General features: G+C 39.9%; 1 protein-coding gene across 3 annotated transcripts in view; it reads left to right on the top strand.

The window, feature by feature from the left end:
- The window catches only part of cep350 (centrosomal protein 350), a 46,271-nt gene that overhangs the window by 13,158 nt on the left and 12,120 nt on the right, over positions 1-20,993 (top strand). For 2 of the 3 annotated variants that reach the window (XM_054789600.1, XM_054789602.1), the window contains exons 10-26: positions 6,815-7,542; positions 7,658-7,776; positions 8,421-9,397; positions 9,489-9,624; positions 10,207-10,337; positions 11,266-11,399; positions 16,000-16,183; positions 16,289-16,452; positions 16,592-16,702; positions 17,152-17,226; positions 17,337-17,458; positions 17,551-17,622; positions 17,700-17,911; positions 18,042-18,232; positions 19,428-19,706; positions 20,061-20,210; positions 20,355-20,515. In XM_054789600.1, the coding sequence (XP_054645575.1) occupies positions 6,815-7,542; positions 7,658-7,776; positions 8,421-9,397; positions 9,489-9,624; positions 10,207-10,337; positions 11,266-11,399; positions 16,000-16,183; positions 16,289-16,452; positions 16,592-16,702; positions 17,152-17,226; positions 17,337-17,458; positions 17,551-17,622; positions 17,700-17,911; positions 18,042-18,232; positions 19,428-19,706; positions 20,061-20,210; positions 20,355-20,515 (3,946 nt within the window). The remainder of the gene's footprint in view (positions 1-6,814; positions 7,543-7,657; positions 7,777-8,420; positions 9,398-9,488; positions 9,625-10,206; positions 10,338-11,265; positions 11,400-15,999; positions 16,184-16,288; positions 16,453-16,591; positions 16,703-17,151; positions 17,227-17,336; positions 17,459-17,550; positions 17,623-17,699; positions 17,912-18,041; positions 18,233-19,427; positions 19,707-20,060; positions 20,211-20,354; positions 20,516-20,993) is intronic. The other variant, XM_054789601.1, reaches the window with a different exon arrangement.

Here is a 20,993-nt window from a genome sequence, read left to right as displayed (position 1 = left end):
GTAGGAGCACTTGTTTAATTTATCACACAATGTAATTCCATCACATGTTCTTGACACCCTGACATGCAAGTGACTGAGTCCAAATGAGGCTTGTGTCTAACGAGTAGTAATTTAATGATGATTAAGAAACATTTACATTTTAGATCTCACTCTGTAAAATAGAGTGAGTTCCACCCAGGCGTCTCGCACATGTGTGATTGATGGATGCGTACAGCTTCACTATGCTCTGTGTGCTGCGGGAGCTGACTGCACACTGACCGCTTGTGACTGCTTTGGAGCAGGGCGGACCTCTCAGCAGCACTGGCTGCTGCTCAGTGAGAACAGAAACTGCAGGACAATATGTGCTTTCACTATTCAGTCAATAAATACCAGAAAACTCTCCAAAGATGCCAGGAAAAAGCCGCTAGATCTGTCGCTAGTCGCTTTTGAGAAAATATAGCTCATTACTGCACATATGGGACATACTTATTCCTCTAAAGTCTCCAAAAAGCACCAACAACGCTCCATTTACACACAAATTTCATAGATCAAACTACATTACTGGCGTATTGACACTTGGCCATACCACACCGGCTAGCGACTAGCTTCACCACAGACTCGCTCGTAGCACGTCAGCGTCGCTCTCACAATGCCTCAGACGCAACCAAAAGGTATGGCCACATATTCGAGATGCCGCAGCCGTTGCTGTGTTTTTATTTCCGAGTTTGGAAAAGTTAATGCTCTGTGTAGGTGTTAGTTTCTATGACGTTGCTATGTGAAATCAATGGGCAGAGAAAGGAAGCTCCGGTAATGCTTAGAATGGCTGAAAAACACAAAATACTATAAGTATTACATGTTATCATGAATGTACCTGTTACTACATGGTCACATCATGTATATAAAACCATAAACCCTTGTTGAAAGCTTTTGGAGGTGTTTTAATAGCGGTCTTTGTGGATGGCATAGGTGTATCCCATTACACCCACTACTGAGCTGTCGCTTTTTATGTGTTTTTGTGTCTTTTAAAATGCAAAAAAAAAAAGAGAGATGCATGTTCATGTATCGCATAAGGATTGTGGATGATGGCCAAAATAAAAAAAAGTGCAGTTTTCCTTTAAGCAAATGTTATGTATTTTTTGCCTAAATTAAGCATTTTCAAACATAAAAATGGCTAAACGAACTAAAATACAAATATAAGCTATTTAGAAGACTATTCAAATTGTGAATGTAGTATTCTACATTGGTCAGTAGGTGTCAGTATCCTCAGTGTCTGTTCGGAGAGACAAGCTAATAATAATAATTATAATAATAATCATCATGATAATAACAGGGGCTACTGTTGCGGCCATAAGCCACGACAAGCTAAACCTCAAGTCTGAATCCCGGGCATCACTTCCTGTCTGCTACCCCTTCTGGTCCCTGACTAGCACTGGAACACATTTACTGGAACACACATGAGCACGTTTTATTTTTATCTTAAATGCCTAATTTTCTCTGATTATGTATACTAGTAATACAAATGTAAAGGTGACTATATGGGTGTTATTTCATGTCTAGAATGCTGTAATAATGAAAATATTCAATTCAGGAACTGAAGGATTGCTACTTCGCAGAAATTCACTTATCATGGGTGGATCTGGAACCAATTAACAGCAATAAACAAGGAAGTACTGTACATACAAATATGCTTTTGTTATTTATTTATTTTTTTTTTACTGATTTACTGGCTGTATTCAACCACGTAACAGCATGATTTATTAATATATGTTTGAAAAACCGTGATAGAGTGAAGCAGCGAAATTTGATCTGCAATGGAACGACTGTATAGACAGCTACAGTAGCTTGGCCTTCTCTGCTGTTTCTCAGTGCTCAATTTGTACTTCAGTGTCATCATGCAGTCTCAAGAGGTAAAAAGAATGCAGCGATAAAAAGGTCATAAAAGGTGGAATGCTTTGAGCAGCCACTCAGAATGTGTCACTTTGATGTCATAAGCAAGGTCTTTACATTATTGACATCCACAGTGTCTCTGGCAAGACTTCATTGCTAAACTTAGTAATCTCTTTGCACTCAGCTTTATGGGCCTTGGCATCTTTTTTTAACCTATACAACACAATTTCCATCTATGACTCTAAATTGTCCGTAGGTATGAATGTGAGTGTGAATGATTGTTTGTCTATATGTGCCCTGCGATTGGCTGGCGACCAGTCCAGGGTGTACCCTGCCTGTCGCTCGAAGTCAGCTGGGATAGCCTCCAGCATGCCCCCGCGACCCTAATGAGGAGAAGCGGAATAGAAAATGGATGGATGGATTGAAATTTGGAAATTAAAGGCATTGTCATAGTCACGCTTTCTAGGCTTTTATGATTTATGGTTTAAATGCCTTAGCAACACACCCAGGCAAAGAAAACAACAAGTCTTTGGGGGTAAAGTGGCTCACCAAACCCAGGCTTTGTGCTCAAGATGCAGCGCAACAAAACCTGAATTCCCCAAGCAGAGTTAAACAGTACCGCAATGATGGTTATCAACTTACTTTCTCAAGTCCTCGGCTTTGTGCTCAGTGCATGCTCACATAAGAAGAGGCATTTGACGTCATATTCTACTTGCGCTCAAAAATTTAGCCATGCCGGTTGGTGTATTTTGCAAAAAATGAACAAGTAATTATTATGGAGCATTATGAGGAGTTCCCAAAAGATTATCGCTGCCAAAAACAACACTGTCGCCACCAATGCAGCAAGGGAGGACAGCTGGCAGAATAATGCAGAGCGTATAAATGCGCAAGTTAACATTGATTATTATCCTAATTATACCCTACTTGTCTTTTCATTTATCAACGCTCAACATTGCGCAACTTTGACATAATAACACTTATCCATTTAAAAAAAAATAAAAAATACATTGGAGCAACAACTGTCTTTTTTCATCTTTGAAATATGGATCATATTGCATTTTATTCCTGACTCTCTTCTCAAAATGTGAGCAAATGTAGGGTGTTGTCTCGGCTGAAAATCCATATCTCTTCCAGAGAATGTGAATCAGTGTGATCTCAAAGTAGTACCTCCCATCATAGTGCTGCCCGAATTATTCTTGCTCTCATGTCCACCAGTAAATGGTGACGTCATCTCAGAATGAGTTACACAGTGAAACAGCGGCACTTTCATAGCCCATTTTTAACTGAAAGTCTGGACATAACCTGGTTGTGACCAGGTTGTGAGTTTAGCCTAAGTTACCATGGTGATGTGGCCGCTTTAAAAGAGAGCTACTTTAGTTGAACAGGCAAGCCCAGCTTTATACTCAACACACCTCGCTAATCCACTAAACTGGCTTTGCAGTATACCCCCTAGGACGGTTGCTATACAGCAATGGACAATCTCCCTCATAATGCTTTGCACACTATCTCCAGCTACAGCTGTCTCATCTGTGTGTCTACTGGCTACCATTGACCGGAAGGAATTGAGATCGACTGGCTATTCTGGTTGGGTGCACAATGAGTTATGACCTAATTTGATGATGAAGTTGGCCCCACCACAAGCAACACGGACCCTGGGGAGTGGCAGAGTAGGGCATTGGCATTCGAGTGAAGCTCAGTTCAGCTCAGCACAGTGTTCACAACTGTCTGGCTAAGACGCTACAGAATGTAGATCGCAATTTTCACTTCGGCATGGATTGAATTTGGCATGATATCGTATCAATATCAGTATTAGACGATCTTTAAGGCTCCAATATCGGAATCGTATTGGCAGCCAAGGCTGCAATGTCGGAACTGTATCAGTAGTGAAAAAGTTGTATCAGGACACCCTTAGAATACGCTCTAATTAGTCAAAAATACGCATATTTAAGGAAATGTTATTAATATACTGTAGGTATAATTTAAGATCCGACTTACACCAAAACTCGACTTACATCACAGTCTAGGAATTGAACTCGCTGTATGTAGTATTCTGGTCACGAGGCGTAAGTAATATTAGATTAAGGCGACATGATATTAGGTTACATTACCTTCACACTTCATGGAGTCGGCCCTGGCATGTCTGACACGATAGAGTGAAAAAGGTTATCCTCCGATTCCTTATGGAAGTGGTACAATTTTGGCTTCTTACTTTGTGTTTTTCCTCCACTCCATTCGAAACCCTTTAAGTTTAGAATAACCAAATTGGAGGCTAACAAGTTTGCTTGGTAACTCGCTACAAGCTATGAGCAGCGGCTGTCTCTGTCCCTGCAGTGAGCACATAGCCTGTGCCTGAGTGTTGCTCATTGTAATGCAAACGAAGAATAATATGATTGTAAAACTATGGGGTTTATATTTCATGTCTACAGGGCTCTAATGTTAAAAAACCTATTTAGAAAGTCATAAACAGTTTTTCTATGCTCGAACTACGAAAATATTCAAATTATTAATATTGAATCTTACTTCTGGAAATTTGCTTATCGCGGGCGGGCCAATTAACCGCGATAAGAGGGACAACTGTAAACGCAGTTTATTGTGCAACATTTTGCAACGCAACTCCCTGAGTGACAGGCGTCAACAGGCCGTAACAGAGTTAAGAAAGCCAAATGCTGGTTGAGAATAGTGTCTTTTGGAGCTGAAGAGGGACAGAGCCTTTTAATTAGATGACATTTGGTTTTATAGACCAACAACTGTAGGGGACTTTGCAGTTAATGGAATAATGGCGTTAATTGGAGCCTTTACTGTTTTATTAACAGAAAGATGAATGACAATCACAGGACACAATTATACAGGCATATGTACAGGTATGTATGTTTTAACAGCTCCAAATGATCTGAAAATTTAAATCAAGCTAAAAGATGCCACATGTCTGAAAATCTATTTGCCTAACAGAAGTGTCTTTTCTACTATTATATATATATATACTAGTCACACTTTAATGAAATCACACTTTATCCATGTTATGAGCAATGAGGGTTTGCTTTCAAATTCCCGATTTTCAAGCACACTTAAATGCTGATAAGGCTTATTGTTTTTCTTTGTTGTTTTGTTTATTTCGAGCACACATGCATGCACAATAAAGATGCTGTTGTGATGTTCGGAGTTCAGATTGTTTGTGAATGCACCTCGTGATAGTGTGGTGAGAATGAGGGACGAACAGAGAGACGTGTCATGGTTTGCCCTAGGATTTTTGAAGCTGCTGTGGTGAGCTGCATGGGAGGGCGGACTGCCACCGCTGTGTCGTGCCGCTGCAGCGTCCAATTATGACAAATAACAATTTTTATGACTTATTTATTGAACTTTTTTCAACAACCAGCAGAACATGAACCGAGAACATTTCAAAACTGTTAATTTAATGGCAAAGTTGCTGAGAGCACTTAAAGCAGGGGTCTCAAACTCAATTTCACTGGGGGCAAGTGGAGGTGGAGTCTGGGTGAGGCTGGGCCGCATGTATTGGGAGTAGGGCTGGGAATCTCAGGGTACCTCAGGATACGATACAATTCACAATACATCCATGTGATAACACCACTGTTAGTTCAGTTTTGGTGGTAACTTGCCCCTGTAAGTATGTAAGTATACAAGTATAAGTAACATTGAGCTTGCCCGGATGCTGCAGTTGCACTACTCTTTGATGTCCAGTCGCGGGCCGCAAGATACGACTTGGTGGGTCACAAATGGCTGACTTAAAGTGAGTCTAAAATGTCGAGCATCATTTTGTTACCTGACTTATTTAGTACAATAGTACTATGTGACTAGCACACAAATACAAAATTTTGTACTATTTGGCACAAACCTAAATTTAATTTGATGTCTGTTTTTAGAGTAATACGAATACATGGGAAATTGATTGTCCAATAATATATTTTAGTTCAAAATAACACAATTAACAAAATGATTTAGCAATTTAAATACTTTTGTTATAGAAATCTGTCCTGTATAAATTCAGGGTCCAGGGTTATGATAGTGCAGGTGTATCCAACTTTCAGCACTATTAAAGCTGCTAAAGTGATCTATTTGTGTTGTATGTGACTGCCAACATTTAAATAGTACTTTATTTACAAAGCACACCTCCACTCAGTGTGTTCATTTGTCATTAAATACAGGTGTCATGTTTGAATAGAACACTTATAAAAATACTAAGAGGTGAAGCTTATTTTCGTTCAACTGCTCAACATCAGCTGGTGAGCTGCTGCTAGCATACGAGCTACCTGCTGTGATAGCGTCACCATCTTAAAGCTAGACACACTGTTTATGTTGAACACACAACTAGTGTTTTGACAACAAGCCTATAAGTATTAATAACAAAAGAGAAAGATTATCAAGTGATACTTTAAAAAAGTAAGTTAGCATGTATCCCATGAACGTGATAGCCACTAGTAGCTCACCCGTGGGACATTTTTGATATTTTAAATTGTTTTCAAACTAATGGTGGTCAATATGTGCAAAAATAAGCTATATATATCAATATAGCATATACATATTTCCATGTATACAATATATTACTTAACCTTGTTTTCAAGTAAAAAAAAACAACACATTTTTAAATTGTGCCAGCTTTTATTTTGTCTTGGTGCAGCGCCACAATCAATTACATGAAGTGGAAACCCTGCATGTTTGTGAGTTGGGCATACATATGTGGTGTTGGGATTGCACTGCTGTTTATGTGTTCAGGTCAGAATAAGGTTTGAAAAGAGCGTCAGACTCTGTCGCTTGCCATGGTGCGCATGCATTAATTACACTAGAAATGGTAACCTAAATAAATTAGCTACCGTGTTATTTTTTCACATCCTAATACTATCATAAACAGTTGCATGATGCCCAGTGGGAAACATTGTGTTAAACTATTACTGTGCTGTCGGTAATTGTTTTGATTTTCTCCTAATTTTCACAGCTTCCCAACGCTGCTCCGAGTCTGAGCAAGGCTCAAAAGCAAATCACCACCCTCGGCCTAGAAGCAAAGAAAGGACTGGCAATGCATGTCAGGGTCAATCCAAAAGCCACTCTACATCCGCTGCTAGCCCCGCGTCTGCAGGTCAAGACAAGTGCCCAGCGGCTGCAGGCAAAGACCTGTTGTCAGCAGATATCAAGGCCATACTTAATGACCCACAAGTAGAGTGCAAAGACGCTGAGGAGAAGGAGAGGTCTCTGCAAAGATCTGGTGGAGGTAAGGGTGGTCAGAGGGGCAAAGCGAGGTCATTGTCTCAAACAAGGACTCCCCTCTCGTTCTGGGGAACTACAGTGCCAACAGTTATTCCTTCAAGAGGCTGTCGTAGTGCCAACCCCTCCCCAAACCGACCAGAGTCCTCTAATGTGGCTGAAACTAAGGAGAAAAAACGCCACTACGATGCAGATAAAATTCGTCAATACATTGTCAAACAGAAAGAGGAAAGAAAGAGACGTCAAGTGGAAGAGAAGAAATCATTGATAGCAGAGACCGAGAAAAGAAACCAGAGGCTCCAGGAGCTCTACAGGAGGCAAAAGGAAATGGCGAAGACTGTAGTCACTCCCACTGAGGCTACTGTAGTCCCTCTGCCGAAACAAGACAGAGATGACATGTACAACCTTTTAACACTGGAGGAAGTCACGCGGATGCAACCTTCTGCTCCCTCAAATCAATTGGTATTTATTACAAGCGCTAAACCTTTTAGTTCCATCCTCAACAGATTTGCTTCTCACATACTGTATACTGGACAAAACTAAATTAAATGGTTGTTTGTGTATCTTTGTACCACAGAGACCAATATATCAGCCGTCTGGAGAGTCTGATAAAGAAAACAAGAAAATGGAACTGCCACAAAGCCCATCAAGCAGTGACAGGTCTTTGAATGATCAGCTATCTCCTCCATTAGAAAGGTGGATAAACACACTTCATGTCTACTGTACTTAAAGGCCCCATGTTATACTATTTTGTGTCCTGCTGCTCTTTTGCTCGGTGTGTGACATGCTTACTGTGGCCATTCCTCATCCACCAGTGATAACTGTAAGAAATGTAGTTTATTTGCCGACGCAAACGTTAGTAATACCAGATTAGCGACAGTATGTGAGCTAGAGTGCTAACATTACAGTCAAATTTTAACAGCAACATAATGATCATGTTAATTTAGCCTGACTCACAGATAGGCTTTATTTTAACTTGTGTAGTGAAGCCTGCTTTTTTTAAAAGCTGTCCTTTGTGAAGTGGTCAAACGAGGCATCATGTCCACGAGGAAGTACATTTCTCCTTCATGACATAAATATCCGTAACTACAAAAGCTTCTTCTGTGTGCTTCTGTTAAAAGTGGAGCAGAAGTGGATGAGAGATTTTTGTCATGTTTGGTGCTCAAGGGACACATTTATAGTACACTCTTGTAACATCATGTGAGATGTCAGTTTTGCATAAAATCTTTTTTAATCTACACAGTAACAATAATATTGTGGACAAAATGTATTTTTATCATTCCAAGGACTTCTGCAAGCTTATAACATCTATTTTGTCATTTGTGTTCTCTTTGTCATAGGAGTGATTTAGATGTTGGAGTGAATTCTAGACTTAAGCCAGACCTTCTGAGCCCAAATTTTCAGTCCCTCTCTGGTTCCAGCAGTGATGCACTACAATGTAGAAACTATGACCCTCTCCTTTCACGGCCTCTGAGGCTGGAGAACACGGCGGCAGCTGGCGACATCAAGCCCATACAGGGGCTACACACAGCACCGCCCACCACCAGTTTTCAGTTAAGGAGGTCCCGCATTGATGCCCTCAAGGCCACAGCCATCTCCCTCTCTAACCGCATAGAGAGTGAGGCCCGGCAGATTGCTCGGGTGGGGATCAACTACGGTGAAGCAACTTCATTGGACGTGGATATTTTGGCCCCAAGTTCCACTCCTGCTAATCTTAACGAGAGAGGCTTGGTAACTGGACATGGCACATTACAAAATGGCAACTTGACATCAAGGATTCAGAGACTTTTAGTGAGCACAGGTCTTAGCTCATATGATGGCGCCTCTCTTCCAGGAGCTGGCCATTTGCACACATTCTCGGGACAACCACAGCAAATTTCAGCTGATCTAACAGAGAACTCTCCTAGCAGTTATAGACTACAAAGAATGCACAAAACCAATAGCTTAGAGAGACCAGATGACCTACCACAAAGTAAAGGACTTGGAGAAGCTGGGGAGAATAGGGTAGATCTACATGACTCAAGTGGAGGTTCCATCAGTGAGTGTACCATCTTGAGTGAGAGCATCTGTAAGGACGAAGTCAGCCCTCCTCAGCCTTCCAACACGCATCTTGCAAGATCAGCGGATTGCTTCAATGACTTTTCTAGTCAACGGAGGGAAATGCAGAGCCTGACTGACTTCCAGGAGGCTGCCAAATGCTCGGCTCTCGCGTTGCCATTTGCTCAGCAGGACAGTAGTCAAATACCCTGGGAAGAGTTGAACAAAGGTGACCCTTTCAGTGTAATCAACATTTACTTAAAGAACCTCAATGTTAAAGGTTGGTTGACTCATAATTAACCCTGCATAACACTGTTGGGGGTAAGGATATTACTTTATACAATTTAGTGAACTTGTTTTTCCTCCCACAGTGAATGAGAGGAAGTCTTCGCCTGCTCGCTCTTTTCATTCTGGAGATTCCCAGAGAGATGCAGTCTATGATGATGACTTTGTGTCATTTCATAGCAGTGGGGTTAGCCAACAGTTGAAAGACTCCACTTCACACAGGTGATCAAGTCAACGTTTTTATGCTTTTCAGATAGACCACTAGATGGCAGTCATATCACACAGACGTAAAATCCAAGTAGTAGTACTGTATTATTCCTGTTCCCTGCAGTACAAGAGTATCCACTATAATGAGAAACAGAATTACTGTGTGTTATTTTGTGTATAAAATAAATAGATTTATTTTTAGACTCGTATCATTAATTGGTGAGCAACACTTCAGAAAAGCCTTTTTTGCGTTGATCTCAACATATTCATACCTTAGCGTCACCCTTCAGAACAGGGGAGCAGTCTGTTGAAAGGTGTCCTTCAAGTTTTGGTTTTGGTTTGGTCAAACTGGAGAGAGAGAGAGAGAGAGAGAGAGAGAGAGAGAGAGAGAGAGAGAGAGAGAGAGAGAGAGAGAGAGAGAGAGAGAGAGAGAGAGAGAGAGAGAGAGAGAGAGAGAGAGAGAGCAGTGTTAAATAGGTATAGCCTTATCCTGGTAATTAAAACTGTTGAAGTTATAGAAGCTATTCTTTATTCTTGATATCACTAATAGTGATAGAAGAGTTAATGGTCTGTATTGTTTGTTTATTACACTCATAGTTTTGGACTTGAAAGTAAAAAGTCTCCACCATCCAGAGCAAGACAGGCTTCTCCTTCCACCTTCCCGTCTCCAGCCGTAGTCTCTCTCAAGAACGAACCTCCAAGAAATGGAGTTGAGAACCGAGGCACAGGTAAATGTGTGTTATGTGGCAAATTATTAGGAATGTCCAATATTGGCTTTTTTCGCACACAAACGATATGCTGATGTTTTCCAACTCTCAATTTACTTTGTACCAATACCGATATGTGTAACATCACATATCTTTTTCTTGAGTAAAATTGTTCTAAAGCAACAATACTCTTGAAAGTGTACAGTTGTTTGTTGGCTACTCCATCCATTTCTGAGTAGATAATTAATGTATTACATATTTTATATAAGAATACATTTGTGTTTCTTTATTTGTTATTTTTGGAAAGATTGAATTTATTTTTAGTTAAGGGGGTATTGTTTAAAATACATGAATTTGCTGAATATTATTTTGGTTGATAACTTGCATGTTCTTATTTTATATTCTTATTTTATTTCATTAAAACTGGTATATATGTTTATACTGTGTTTTTTTTGGCACTACTTTGTGCTCTAGAGCTGATGTAATGTGAATTACTACTGTGTGGCATCCATAAAATTCTTATCTTAGTTAGCCATCTGAGAAGCTGAAATACATTGTTTGTGGTGCCTAACTGTTTACCAAGTATATTAGTGCGTGTGTGAATGTATAAACGAGAGGCATTAATTGAAATTATTTTGTAGAAAGGCGCTTTATGAAAGGAAGTACATTTATTTGTATTCACTTACAGAGCAGCCTTGGCACATCTAATAGGGCGGCGACATTGACGTAAGGCTCAGCGCTCGATGCGGCGTCTTGATGTATATGGTTTTTGACAACAGCACTTCCTGTTTCCCAGCGTGCTTTGCTGTACTGTCGTTGTAAATGGCTGCTAAGTTACACGTTTAGGGCTCACGTAGTTGTTGATTATTTAGCATTATTCGTCGGCAGTGTTTTTTCCGATATTATCGGACAACCTTACAAATTATATATTACAATTTGTTTTCCTTAGGTAAACTCCAGTATTCACCGAGTGCCCTGCAGCAGTATATGGCAGCAGAACTCAAGTACCAGGAGTCGATAGAAGAGTCTTTGAGGCAACTTGGGGAAGTTGAGAGGCTGATGGGTGTGCCTGTGGCTCAGCAGGTTAGTGCAACATCTGCTTATTGGCTGAATTAAGAGAAGTGTTATTTTTGCTTAGGTGGTCCCTGAACTTTTCACAATCCTGTACCCCTTCAGACATTTGACTTGAAGCCATGTACCCCATACTCCTTCACAATTAAAAAACATAAACCACGTAAGCACACAGTTAAGCATTTTAGTTTGATATATTTGTTCAGTTATTATATGACTATATAATTGATGTTGAAAGGAAATATTTACAGAAGAGCATGTCTTCCTTAGTTGTCCCTTCTTGAGTGTATGCACATGTGCCCGGCTGGTGTAACATTGACTGCGTTTTAGTAGCTGTTATAAAACATTATTTATAACAAGTCGTGTCAAACTGATCTTTATGCTCTTTTGCTGTGTTTTGCTGTGGTCTGCAACAACATGGCATACAAAGAATAATAAGGAAAACAGTGCAACTAATGTTACACATAAAAATAGTAATTCTAAGTAATTGTGAAAACAAAGGCACAAAGTGTAGAAAGCAATAAGGATGTTTGGTTTGGTTTGGTTTGGTTTAGTTTATTTGAACATGAAGGTTACAATGGAATACATCTCATGAATCATTTTTTCACATGTCCAAAAGGAGTAGGAAGAAGCAAAGCTTATTTAATCCTACCCCCCATCCAAATCTACATCTTGTACAGTACATGTTGTTCACTTCCTGCATTCCATGTCATGTTTGCTGTGATAGTCAGGATAATACATAATAGATAACGGTAAGACAGCCCTCCTAGTCAGGATAATACATAATAGATAACGGTAAGACAGCCCTCCCAAAAAAAAAAGAAAAGAATTATATATATATATACATTAATAATAATAATAATCATAATAATGGCAATACTAAATAAATAAATAAAGAAAGAACAAAGCTTTTTTCTTTTTTTTTTCTTTTTTTTTAAACAAACAAAAAAAAAAAAACAAACCTGACAGAACAATCAGGACTCTTCTGCCTTGTATTTAGCAAACATCAACTGCTTGTATTGTTTTTTGAATTTGCTCATCTCTGTACATTGTTTGAGTTCTTTACTCAATCCGTTCCATAATTTAATTCCACACACGGAAATGCTGTGGGTTTTCAGCGTTGTTCTCGCATATAAATGTTTTAGTTTTAATTTTCCTCTAAGATCATATTTCTCCTCTCTGATTGAGAAATACTTAATTAGATTTTTGGGTAACGAATTGTTATTAACTTTATATATTATTCTAGCGGTTTGAAAGTGTACTAAATCTGCAAATTTTAATATCTGTGATTTTAAAAATAAAGGATTTGTATGTTCTCTATACTTGGCATTATGAATTATCCTCACAGATCTTTTTTGCAGTACAGTGAGTGAGTGAAGATTGCTTTTGTAATTATTTCCCCATATCTCCACACAATACATTAAATATGGTAATACTAAGGAACAGTACAGAGTGTGGAGTGATTTTTGGTCAAGAACATCTTTGGCTTTATTCAATATTGAGATATTTCTCGCCACCTTTTGTTGTATATATTTAATATGAGATTTCCAACTCATTTTTTCATCTGTTACAACCCCAAGGAGTTTATATTCTTCCACTTTTTCAATATCCACTCCAGTAATTTGTATTTGGTGGTACGTGTCCTTTCTGCTATTACCAAATAGCATTATTTTAGTTTTACTTAAATTCAGGGATAATCTGTTCCTGTCAAACCATGACTTTAATATGACCATTTCATCCTTGACCTTTTTAATGAGTTCTTGTGTGCTTTCACCAGAACAGAAAGCGGTGGTATCATCCGCGAATAAGACCAATTTTAAGTCGTTTGTTACTTTACAAATGTCGTTAATATACAAATTAAACAGTTTTGGTCCCAGTATGGACCCCTGGGGTACTCCACACGTGGTGTTTAAACTCCCAGATGTATATTCTCCTAGCTTTACAAATTGTTTCCTCTTTGCTAGGTAGCTTTTAACCCAATTTAAGACTAAACCTCTAATTCCGTACCTTTCTAATTTTGAAATTAAGATAGTGTGATTAATTGTATCGAAGGCTTTTGTCAGATCCATGAATACTGCTGCTGCGCATCTTCTGTTGTCTATGGCAGTAGTGATTTCTTCCGTAATTTCGATCAGTGCCATAGAAGTTGAAATGTTGGCTCTGTAACCATATTGACTGCTAGCCAATAGTTCATTCTTATTAATAAATTTGTCCAACCTATTATTAAATAGCTTCTCCACAATTTTAGAGAATTGTGGTAACAAGGAAACTGGCCGATAATTTGTAAATTGGTGTTTGTCTCCTTTTTTGTTTCATTTCATGTTTTCATTTTGCTTGGAAATATTCCAGTCTGAAATGATAAGTTACTAATATATATTAACGGGTCTGCGATCTCATTGATGACCCTTTTAATTGTTTCCATTTCGATTCCATGAATGTTTTTGCCTTAAAATGTTTAACAATATCAGTGATCTCCTTTTTGGTTACAGCAGTGAGAAACATAGAATTAAGATTCCTATCGATAATATCAATCCCTTCATCAATTGTGTCTTGTTTTGGAATTTCTTCTTCCAGTTTTTGTTCAATATTTACAAAATATTCATTAAACATTTCAGCTACCGCATTCATGTCATTCCTGTAAGTGTTTCCAACCATGAAATAGGGAGGATAGTCTGCTTTCTTAAAGTTGTTCTTTATAATACTATTTAAGATGCCCCAAGTTGCTCTCATGTTATTTTTGTTCTTATTTAGTACATGACTATAATATTCCCTCTTACACACTCTCAAGATAGTTGTCAACTTATTTTTGTAAGTCTTATACTTTTGTTCTGCTTCTTTAGTTTGTTGAATGATGAATGTCCTGTGTAATGTGTTCTTCTTCTTACAGGCGTTTTTTAGTCCTTTTGTCATCCATGGCTGGTTGTTTCTCTTTTGCTTCTTGGGCTTTTCTTGCCAGGGACAGTTCTTATCGTAGAGCTCCATATAAGTACCAAGGAAGCTGTCATATGTCTCGTCCACATCTATTGCACTGTAGACACTCTCCCAACTTTGTTCTTCTAGTCCTTTCCTGAAGGCACGGATGCTGTCCTCTGTACGCAATCTTTGAAAAGTCTTTTTTGCCTCCACCTGTTTTTTCTTATAATGTTCATTGTAGATTGTGAACACTGGAAGATGGTCACTGATGTCACTAATTAGCAGGCCACTGATGGTGTTGTTATCAAAGTCATTGGTGAATATATTATCGATGAGGGTGGCACAGTGGTCTGTTATTCTGCTTGGTCTAATGATTTTAGGATATAAACTCAAACTATACATTGTATCTGTGAAGTCGTCTATTTCCTTGCATTTGTGTGAGTCGAAGAGGTCAATATTAAAGTCTCCACATATGAAAATAGTTTTTTGACCTATGTCTGTAAATGTTGTCTTAATCCAATCCTCAAATATTCCAATCTTTGAATTTGGAGTTCTGTACACACAACTTATTAACACATTTTTGCTTTTTTCTTTACAGATTTCGATTGTTATACATTCTAAAATGTTATCAATGACAAATGACATATTCTTTACCATTTTGTAGTTCACATGTTTGTCCACGTATACAGCCACACCTCCTCCATTTGCATTGTTCCTGTTTGCACACGTCATTTCATATCCTTCCAGCTCGAAGTCCATTCCTTTTGTTAGTATTAATCCAAGTTTCTGAGATTGCTATAACTTTGAAAGGTTCTTTGAATTGATTCAACTAAATACGAGAGCTAAATGGACATATGAGCTCAAATAGCATGAGATTATGCTCCAAGCTAATAGGCACACTGGCACTCGGCACAGAGCTAACATTGTTAAACCTCACCTCCTATGCATTTAGGTACAGCATTAATATTTGTGAACAAGGATGAGGTGAAAGAAAGAAAATACACATCAGTCTGTGCAGCATCGGAGAAAGTCATACACATAAATCTCAATCCAAGTCACACGACACACAACTATGGTGCGTTCAAGGACCACCGTACAAGTTGACCGCAGTGCCTGAAAAAGACATTATTAGTGGCGCACAAAGAAAATAAACATGCACAATTGTGGGCTTTCTAACATAATCAGCGCATCAAGTCAAGAAACAAATGACAGGCTCCAACGGCCCAGAAAATGCTGTCGTCATAGCACGACTTATGAAAACCAGCTCTCATTAACGCACAGTATAAAGGAAATCTTCAAGACTAAACACTTGTAAAGCACAATACAATCATCATTTGTTCATATAACACACAGAACAATGAACAGCTTAATGCTTTGTCTCCGTTCTTCTGTACTGTGCTCGCTGCACTGTGCAGGGCTGTTCACGTGAGGGGTCCGTTTGCATTACATAACTCTGTGTCAAGTGCTAATGTAATCATGCTGTTTTTAATTTTTACTTACGTACCCCCAACAACATTTGGCAATACCCCACTATGGGAACCTAAGGCTTAGACCATTAATAGTGTGTAATGTCAGTGGCTTTAATTATGCTGTTGCTGCTTATGCATGTCTTTACACCTCCATTAATTTCAGTGACTTAATCATAATAATAAGGTGTATTTACTAATATTGTCATCAAACTACTCTGAAAACTTTCCAGGCCAAACAGCAGAAATCTCCACCTTCGAGAGCAAGGATGACTTCATCTTCTGGTTTTCCGGACTCTTTTCGAGCAGTAGATTATCGCAGTGAGCATCCAAGAAATGGCTTTATGGTCGGGGCCAGTAACAACATGAATACAGGCACCGCAGTTCATTGTGGCAAAGATGAAAACAGGGCAACAGGTAATTACGGTAATAATTGGTGTTGTAAGCATTGTGATGCTTGACATTGGATATGAAATACAAATATTTATAGTATGTATATTTATAGTTTATCTTCCTCTCCAGGTAATCTCCAGTATTCTCCTGCTGTCCTGCATCAGCAAATGGCAGCAGAGCTCCAGTACCAGGAGTCCATAGAGGAGTCTTTGAGACATTTAGGCGACGTGGAGAGGCTAATGGGTGTGTCTATGGCCCAGGAGGAGAGTGCATCATTGGCGCACATACTGAAGGTGAAGCAGAGCTTTGCCTTAATTTTTTTTTTTTTTTTTGACACTTAACTCCACATAAGGGACTTTTATACTAATTATTTTCCTAATTTGCCATGGCTTACCGAAAATATACTGAGACAGTGTTTTGTTCTCTTTGCAGACCAAGCAGCAGAAATATGAGAATGACCTTTATGAGCAGAAGATCCAGGCAGAAAAAAAAGCTCTGGAGGCCCAGCTTCAGCGGGAGGAAGACAGGCAGAGAACAGCCAGGGTACAAATACACATATTTTAACACTGTCGCTGGATTTACTTTTCTTCATCAAAATACATATTCATATATCAGTGCTTCTCAAATAGTGGGGCGGGTTCCCCCGGGGGTGTGCGGTGAACTCTCAGGAGAGGCAGGGAGTCATTTAAATGTTAGTGCAGATCTGCCAACATGTACAAATTTGTTGTTCTCAGCGTGCAGTTTGACTCTTGAATACGCTGGTATGCTTCACAGTTCTCCATCTTGTTGAATTTCCTTATTTCAGTTTTGAGTGCAGTCTGTACAGTACAGATAAATAAATTGATGTTATCATTTTCTCTAATGGTATTTCAAATCGGGGGCGTCATGAATACATTTCTGTCCCGGGGGAGGCATGACAGAAAATAATTGAGAACCACTGTCCTATATTAAAATAGTTTATGTATGATCTTCCTGCTATGGTTTTTGTCCAGGCTCATGAGGAATTGCTGGAAAAGTTAGTGCTAACTCAAAAAGAAACTGCAGAAGCGGCCCGTCACATCAAGGAGGTGAGCAGATCTTTGACAAAATTGATGGATTGTTGTCATATCTCTAAATGCATAACCCTCAGTATAAACACAAAACATGTTATGTCATTAAAGTAGGTTTTTGTCTGTAGTTGACAGACCTGGCCCGGTCTCAGATTGAAGGTGCTCTTACTGTCTCTGTTGTTGCTACTGAGCCACCCATGCAAAGCAAGCAGCAGCGAGAGAAGAAGCAGAACAGGCCTGATTCTGGCAGGTAAAGTCTCCACCCTCCCTTGAGTTGCCAGTTCCTGTCCTAAATCCATAATAAATGATGCTAAGTACTCAAAGCTGTCTTTTTGGTTTCAGCTTCCAGAGAGAGGCATCAAGTCGAAGTCCCAGTCACACCGACTCACGGCCTGTGCAAAGACCTAACCTCATGTATTGACCAGTCCTCTTTACACCACTTAGTGGATGTGAGGGATTCATGTTAATTGTATTTTTCTCCTTTCCTTCAGTGGTGCAGACTCCAGCTCCACCAGTACCCCCTCACACACATCAACAGACCATATCAAGCCAGTAAACAAAGAAGAAACTGAATTAGAATGGAAGAACAATGAGAAGCAGGCGGAGAGGGAAGCGGGCTGCAGTTCAATAGAGGAGGAAGGTCCCACAGCGGATAATGACTCAATCTGTAGCGAAAGCATCCCCTCTGTAGCTGATGACAAAGGTACCACATGACAGGCACACCTTCACTAAATTCAGTCTGTTCAAAACTAAAGCTGTGTATACTTACAGCTCTAAGCTTGTCAGGTGAATGAATGACTAAAGAAATTACTTATGTTCGTCTCGTTTCTCAGAGTACTCTCTCAAGTTTGACACATCCAGGACAGAGGATGTGGCTGAGGAGCATTCCTTCAACTCTCTGCTGCCGTCTAAGGTGCACCGTCTGAGTTCTTTGGAGAAGAGGCCAGGCTATCACGAGGAATCGGACGATGAGGCTGCAACTCACAACACAACGTCTGTCTCAGATTCCCATAACATTACAAAGGTGACAGGCTTGTTAGGTGGAGTTGTGAGTATAGAATGTACAGTTGTCCCTCGCATCATTGCAGTTCGAACATCACTTCCTGACTCTATCGAGGCTTTTCAAAAATTAATGAATAAATGATCGCACAGTGGTCTAGTGGTTAGCACGTTGGCCAATACAGGAACAGCCTGGAGATCGGGAAGACTTGGGTTCGATTCTCCCCTGGGCATTTCTGTGTGGAGTTTGCATGTTCTCCCCGTGTGCGCGTGGGTTTTCTCTGGGTACTGCGGCTTCCTCCCACATTCCAAAAACATGCATGTTAGGTTAATTGGTGACTCTAAATTGCCCATAGGTATGAATGTGAGTGTGAATGGTTGTTTGTCTATATGTGCCCTGCGATTGGCTGGTGACCAGTCCAGGGTGTACCCCGCCTGTCGCCCGAAGTCAGCTGGGATGGGCTCCAGCATGCCCCCGCGACCCTAATGAGGATGAAGCGGTATAGAAAATGGATGGATGTTTCGTGGTTGACTATGGCCTATTATTAGACAAAAAATATTGAAAGACAAGTTATATGTAACGTTCTGGTCCCAAGGTGTCAGCAATGTTACATTGATAAGACATGAAATTATATTAGATTACCTTCAAACTGCATGCAGTCAGCCATGCAGTCTGACATGATGGTGGTAAGGCTTTTTAGCTTCTTACGTTGTCCACCTTCCCCACACTGTTTGAAAAACTTTCTTAAGCTTACGATAAGTAAATGGAGAGGGTAATTACGCTCGTTAGCTCGGTAGCTTGCTATGCTAGCGGCGGCAGTGATCCCATAGCCTGCGCAATGTGGTGTAAACAAAGAATATTAGGAGTGTAAAGGTGACTTAAGGGGTGTTATTTCATGCCTGCAGGGCTCTAATAATGTTAAAAACAGTATTTATAAAGTCATAAACAGGTTGTCTTTGCGCCAACTACAAAAAATATTCAGTTTATTATTATTGAATCCTACTTCGCGGGAATTCACTTATTGCGGTCGGGTGTGGAACCAGTTACCTGCTATAAATAAGGCACAACTGTATAGTCGTTTGTCCTCTGCATTTTTAACTCACAATGTATTGTCTTAACTCTTTGTAATACCGCTGTGAGACCCCATTAAACTTACAGATTTTGTTGTTGTATTGCCTTTCTTCTCCTTAAACATATTTTGGAATTTTTTTTCCCCTAGTCTCAGAATGCAAAGTTGGCCTTTTCTGGTGGCCAGGACAGCTTTTCCCGATTCACCATGGACATGGTGCGTCAGTACATGAAAGACGAAGACCTGAGGCTGCAGCATCAGAATGCTCTGCTGCATCTGCGCCAGAAAGCCGTCAAGGAAAAAATCAGAACTGAGCTTGCGTGGCTGGAACACCAGAAAAAACAGCTGAGGAACAAAGGCGAGGATGACAAATTACCACCCATCAGGAAGAAGCAGAAAAGTCTTTTATTGAGACTTCAAGAGGAGCAGGTATTTGACAGTTAACAGTTTACTGGTACCATAGACCATTGTTTCCCAACTTTTACTGAGCCGAGGCGCATACTTTACATTAGGAAAATCTCACGGCACACCACCAAGTGTGCCAAGACTTATTCTGTAGTAGGAATGGCAGCAGGTGGATACAGAGTAATTACATACTTTCTGCCATTTAGTGGAAGAGCATTTAATTGTTCTGCATGTTACTATGCTTCACTGGCATAGTAGATACATGAACAAAGAAACATGGATAATTTCCCGTGGTACACCTGATGATTGGCACAGCGCTTGTTGTCACTGACCTTACCTGTTGTTTTTTTTTTGTTGTTGTTTTTGTTATTCTTGCAGGCTGAGATCAAGCGCCTTCAGGAGGCTAACAAAGCAGCAAGGAAAGAAAAACAGCTGTTGTTGAAACAGCAGGAAGAGATTGAGCAGATGAGGAGTTCAACATTGAGACTGAAAGAGCGTCTCAAGTCTGCTGGCTGTGAAGTACCACCTGTAAGTAATCAAACAGTCGCTAATCATCCTCATAAGAACGAGGTAAACAACTTCTAACCTACAGTGTATATTAGTGCTTTCAACTTGAATGTTCAGGCTTTTTTTTAACTATCCACATGTTTCTTTTTTTTTTCTGTTCCTTAGGAGACTCCTGTGTCAGAAGCTCTGTTGTCAGAGGCGCCGTCTCCCAACATAAGGCATGCTGATGACAGCCGCACCCCTTCTCCCTCACCCTCCATCTCTGGAAGTGAGACCAGCAGCATCATGCAGAAGCTCAAGAAGATGCGCTCCCACATGGATGAAAAGTAAATGCACTCCTTCATTTAAACTCTTTTTACCCTTAGATACTAATACCGGTAGTATTTTTATTTGCTTCATGAGAACTTCCTGCACCCTTGTTTCCACCTTCAGTTTTGTTTTTGGGCCCTTGTTTGCTTTAATATTGCAGTCAGTGCTGACTCTTGTGAACTAAAACTTAAGGAACTTACCAACTTACCAAATGTGACACTAACTGTAATTGAACTGCATGCCATCTGTATCAAGTGCTGTGGATGTGAAGATCGGCATGCTCCATGTTCCCCTTCTAGACATAGCCAGTCAGCAGTCAAGTACCGTATATAGGCATGGCATTGTCCCACCTAACCACCCCGAAGGGGATATGGTGTAGAATAGATGAGGGAGTACAGATTGTAATGTATACAGTTGTATTGGAATGCAATTGTCAGATTTATTTTATTTTTTTCCTGCTACTTGTTTGTGTTGACCAGTAGCTGCATGTGATTG

The sequence above is a fragment of the Dunckerocampus dactyliophorus genome, chromosome 10 (assembly GCF_027744805.1).
Source record: "Dunckerocampus dactyliophorus isolate RoL2022-P2 chromosome 10, RoL_Ddac_1.1, whole genome shotgun sequence".
Classification (NCBI taxonomy): domain Eukaryota; kingdom Metazoa; phylum Chordata; class Actinopteri; order Syngnathiformes; family Syngnathidae; genus Dunckerocampus; species Dunckerocampus dactyliophorus.
The sequence above is the reverse complement of the archived record's forward strand: the minus strand, read 5'-3'. Positions and strand labels throughout refer to the sequence as shown.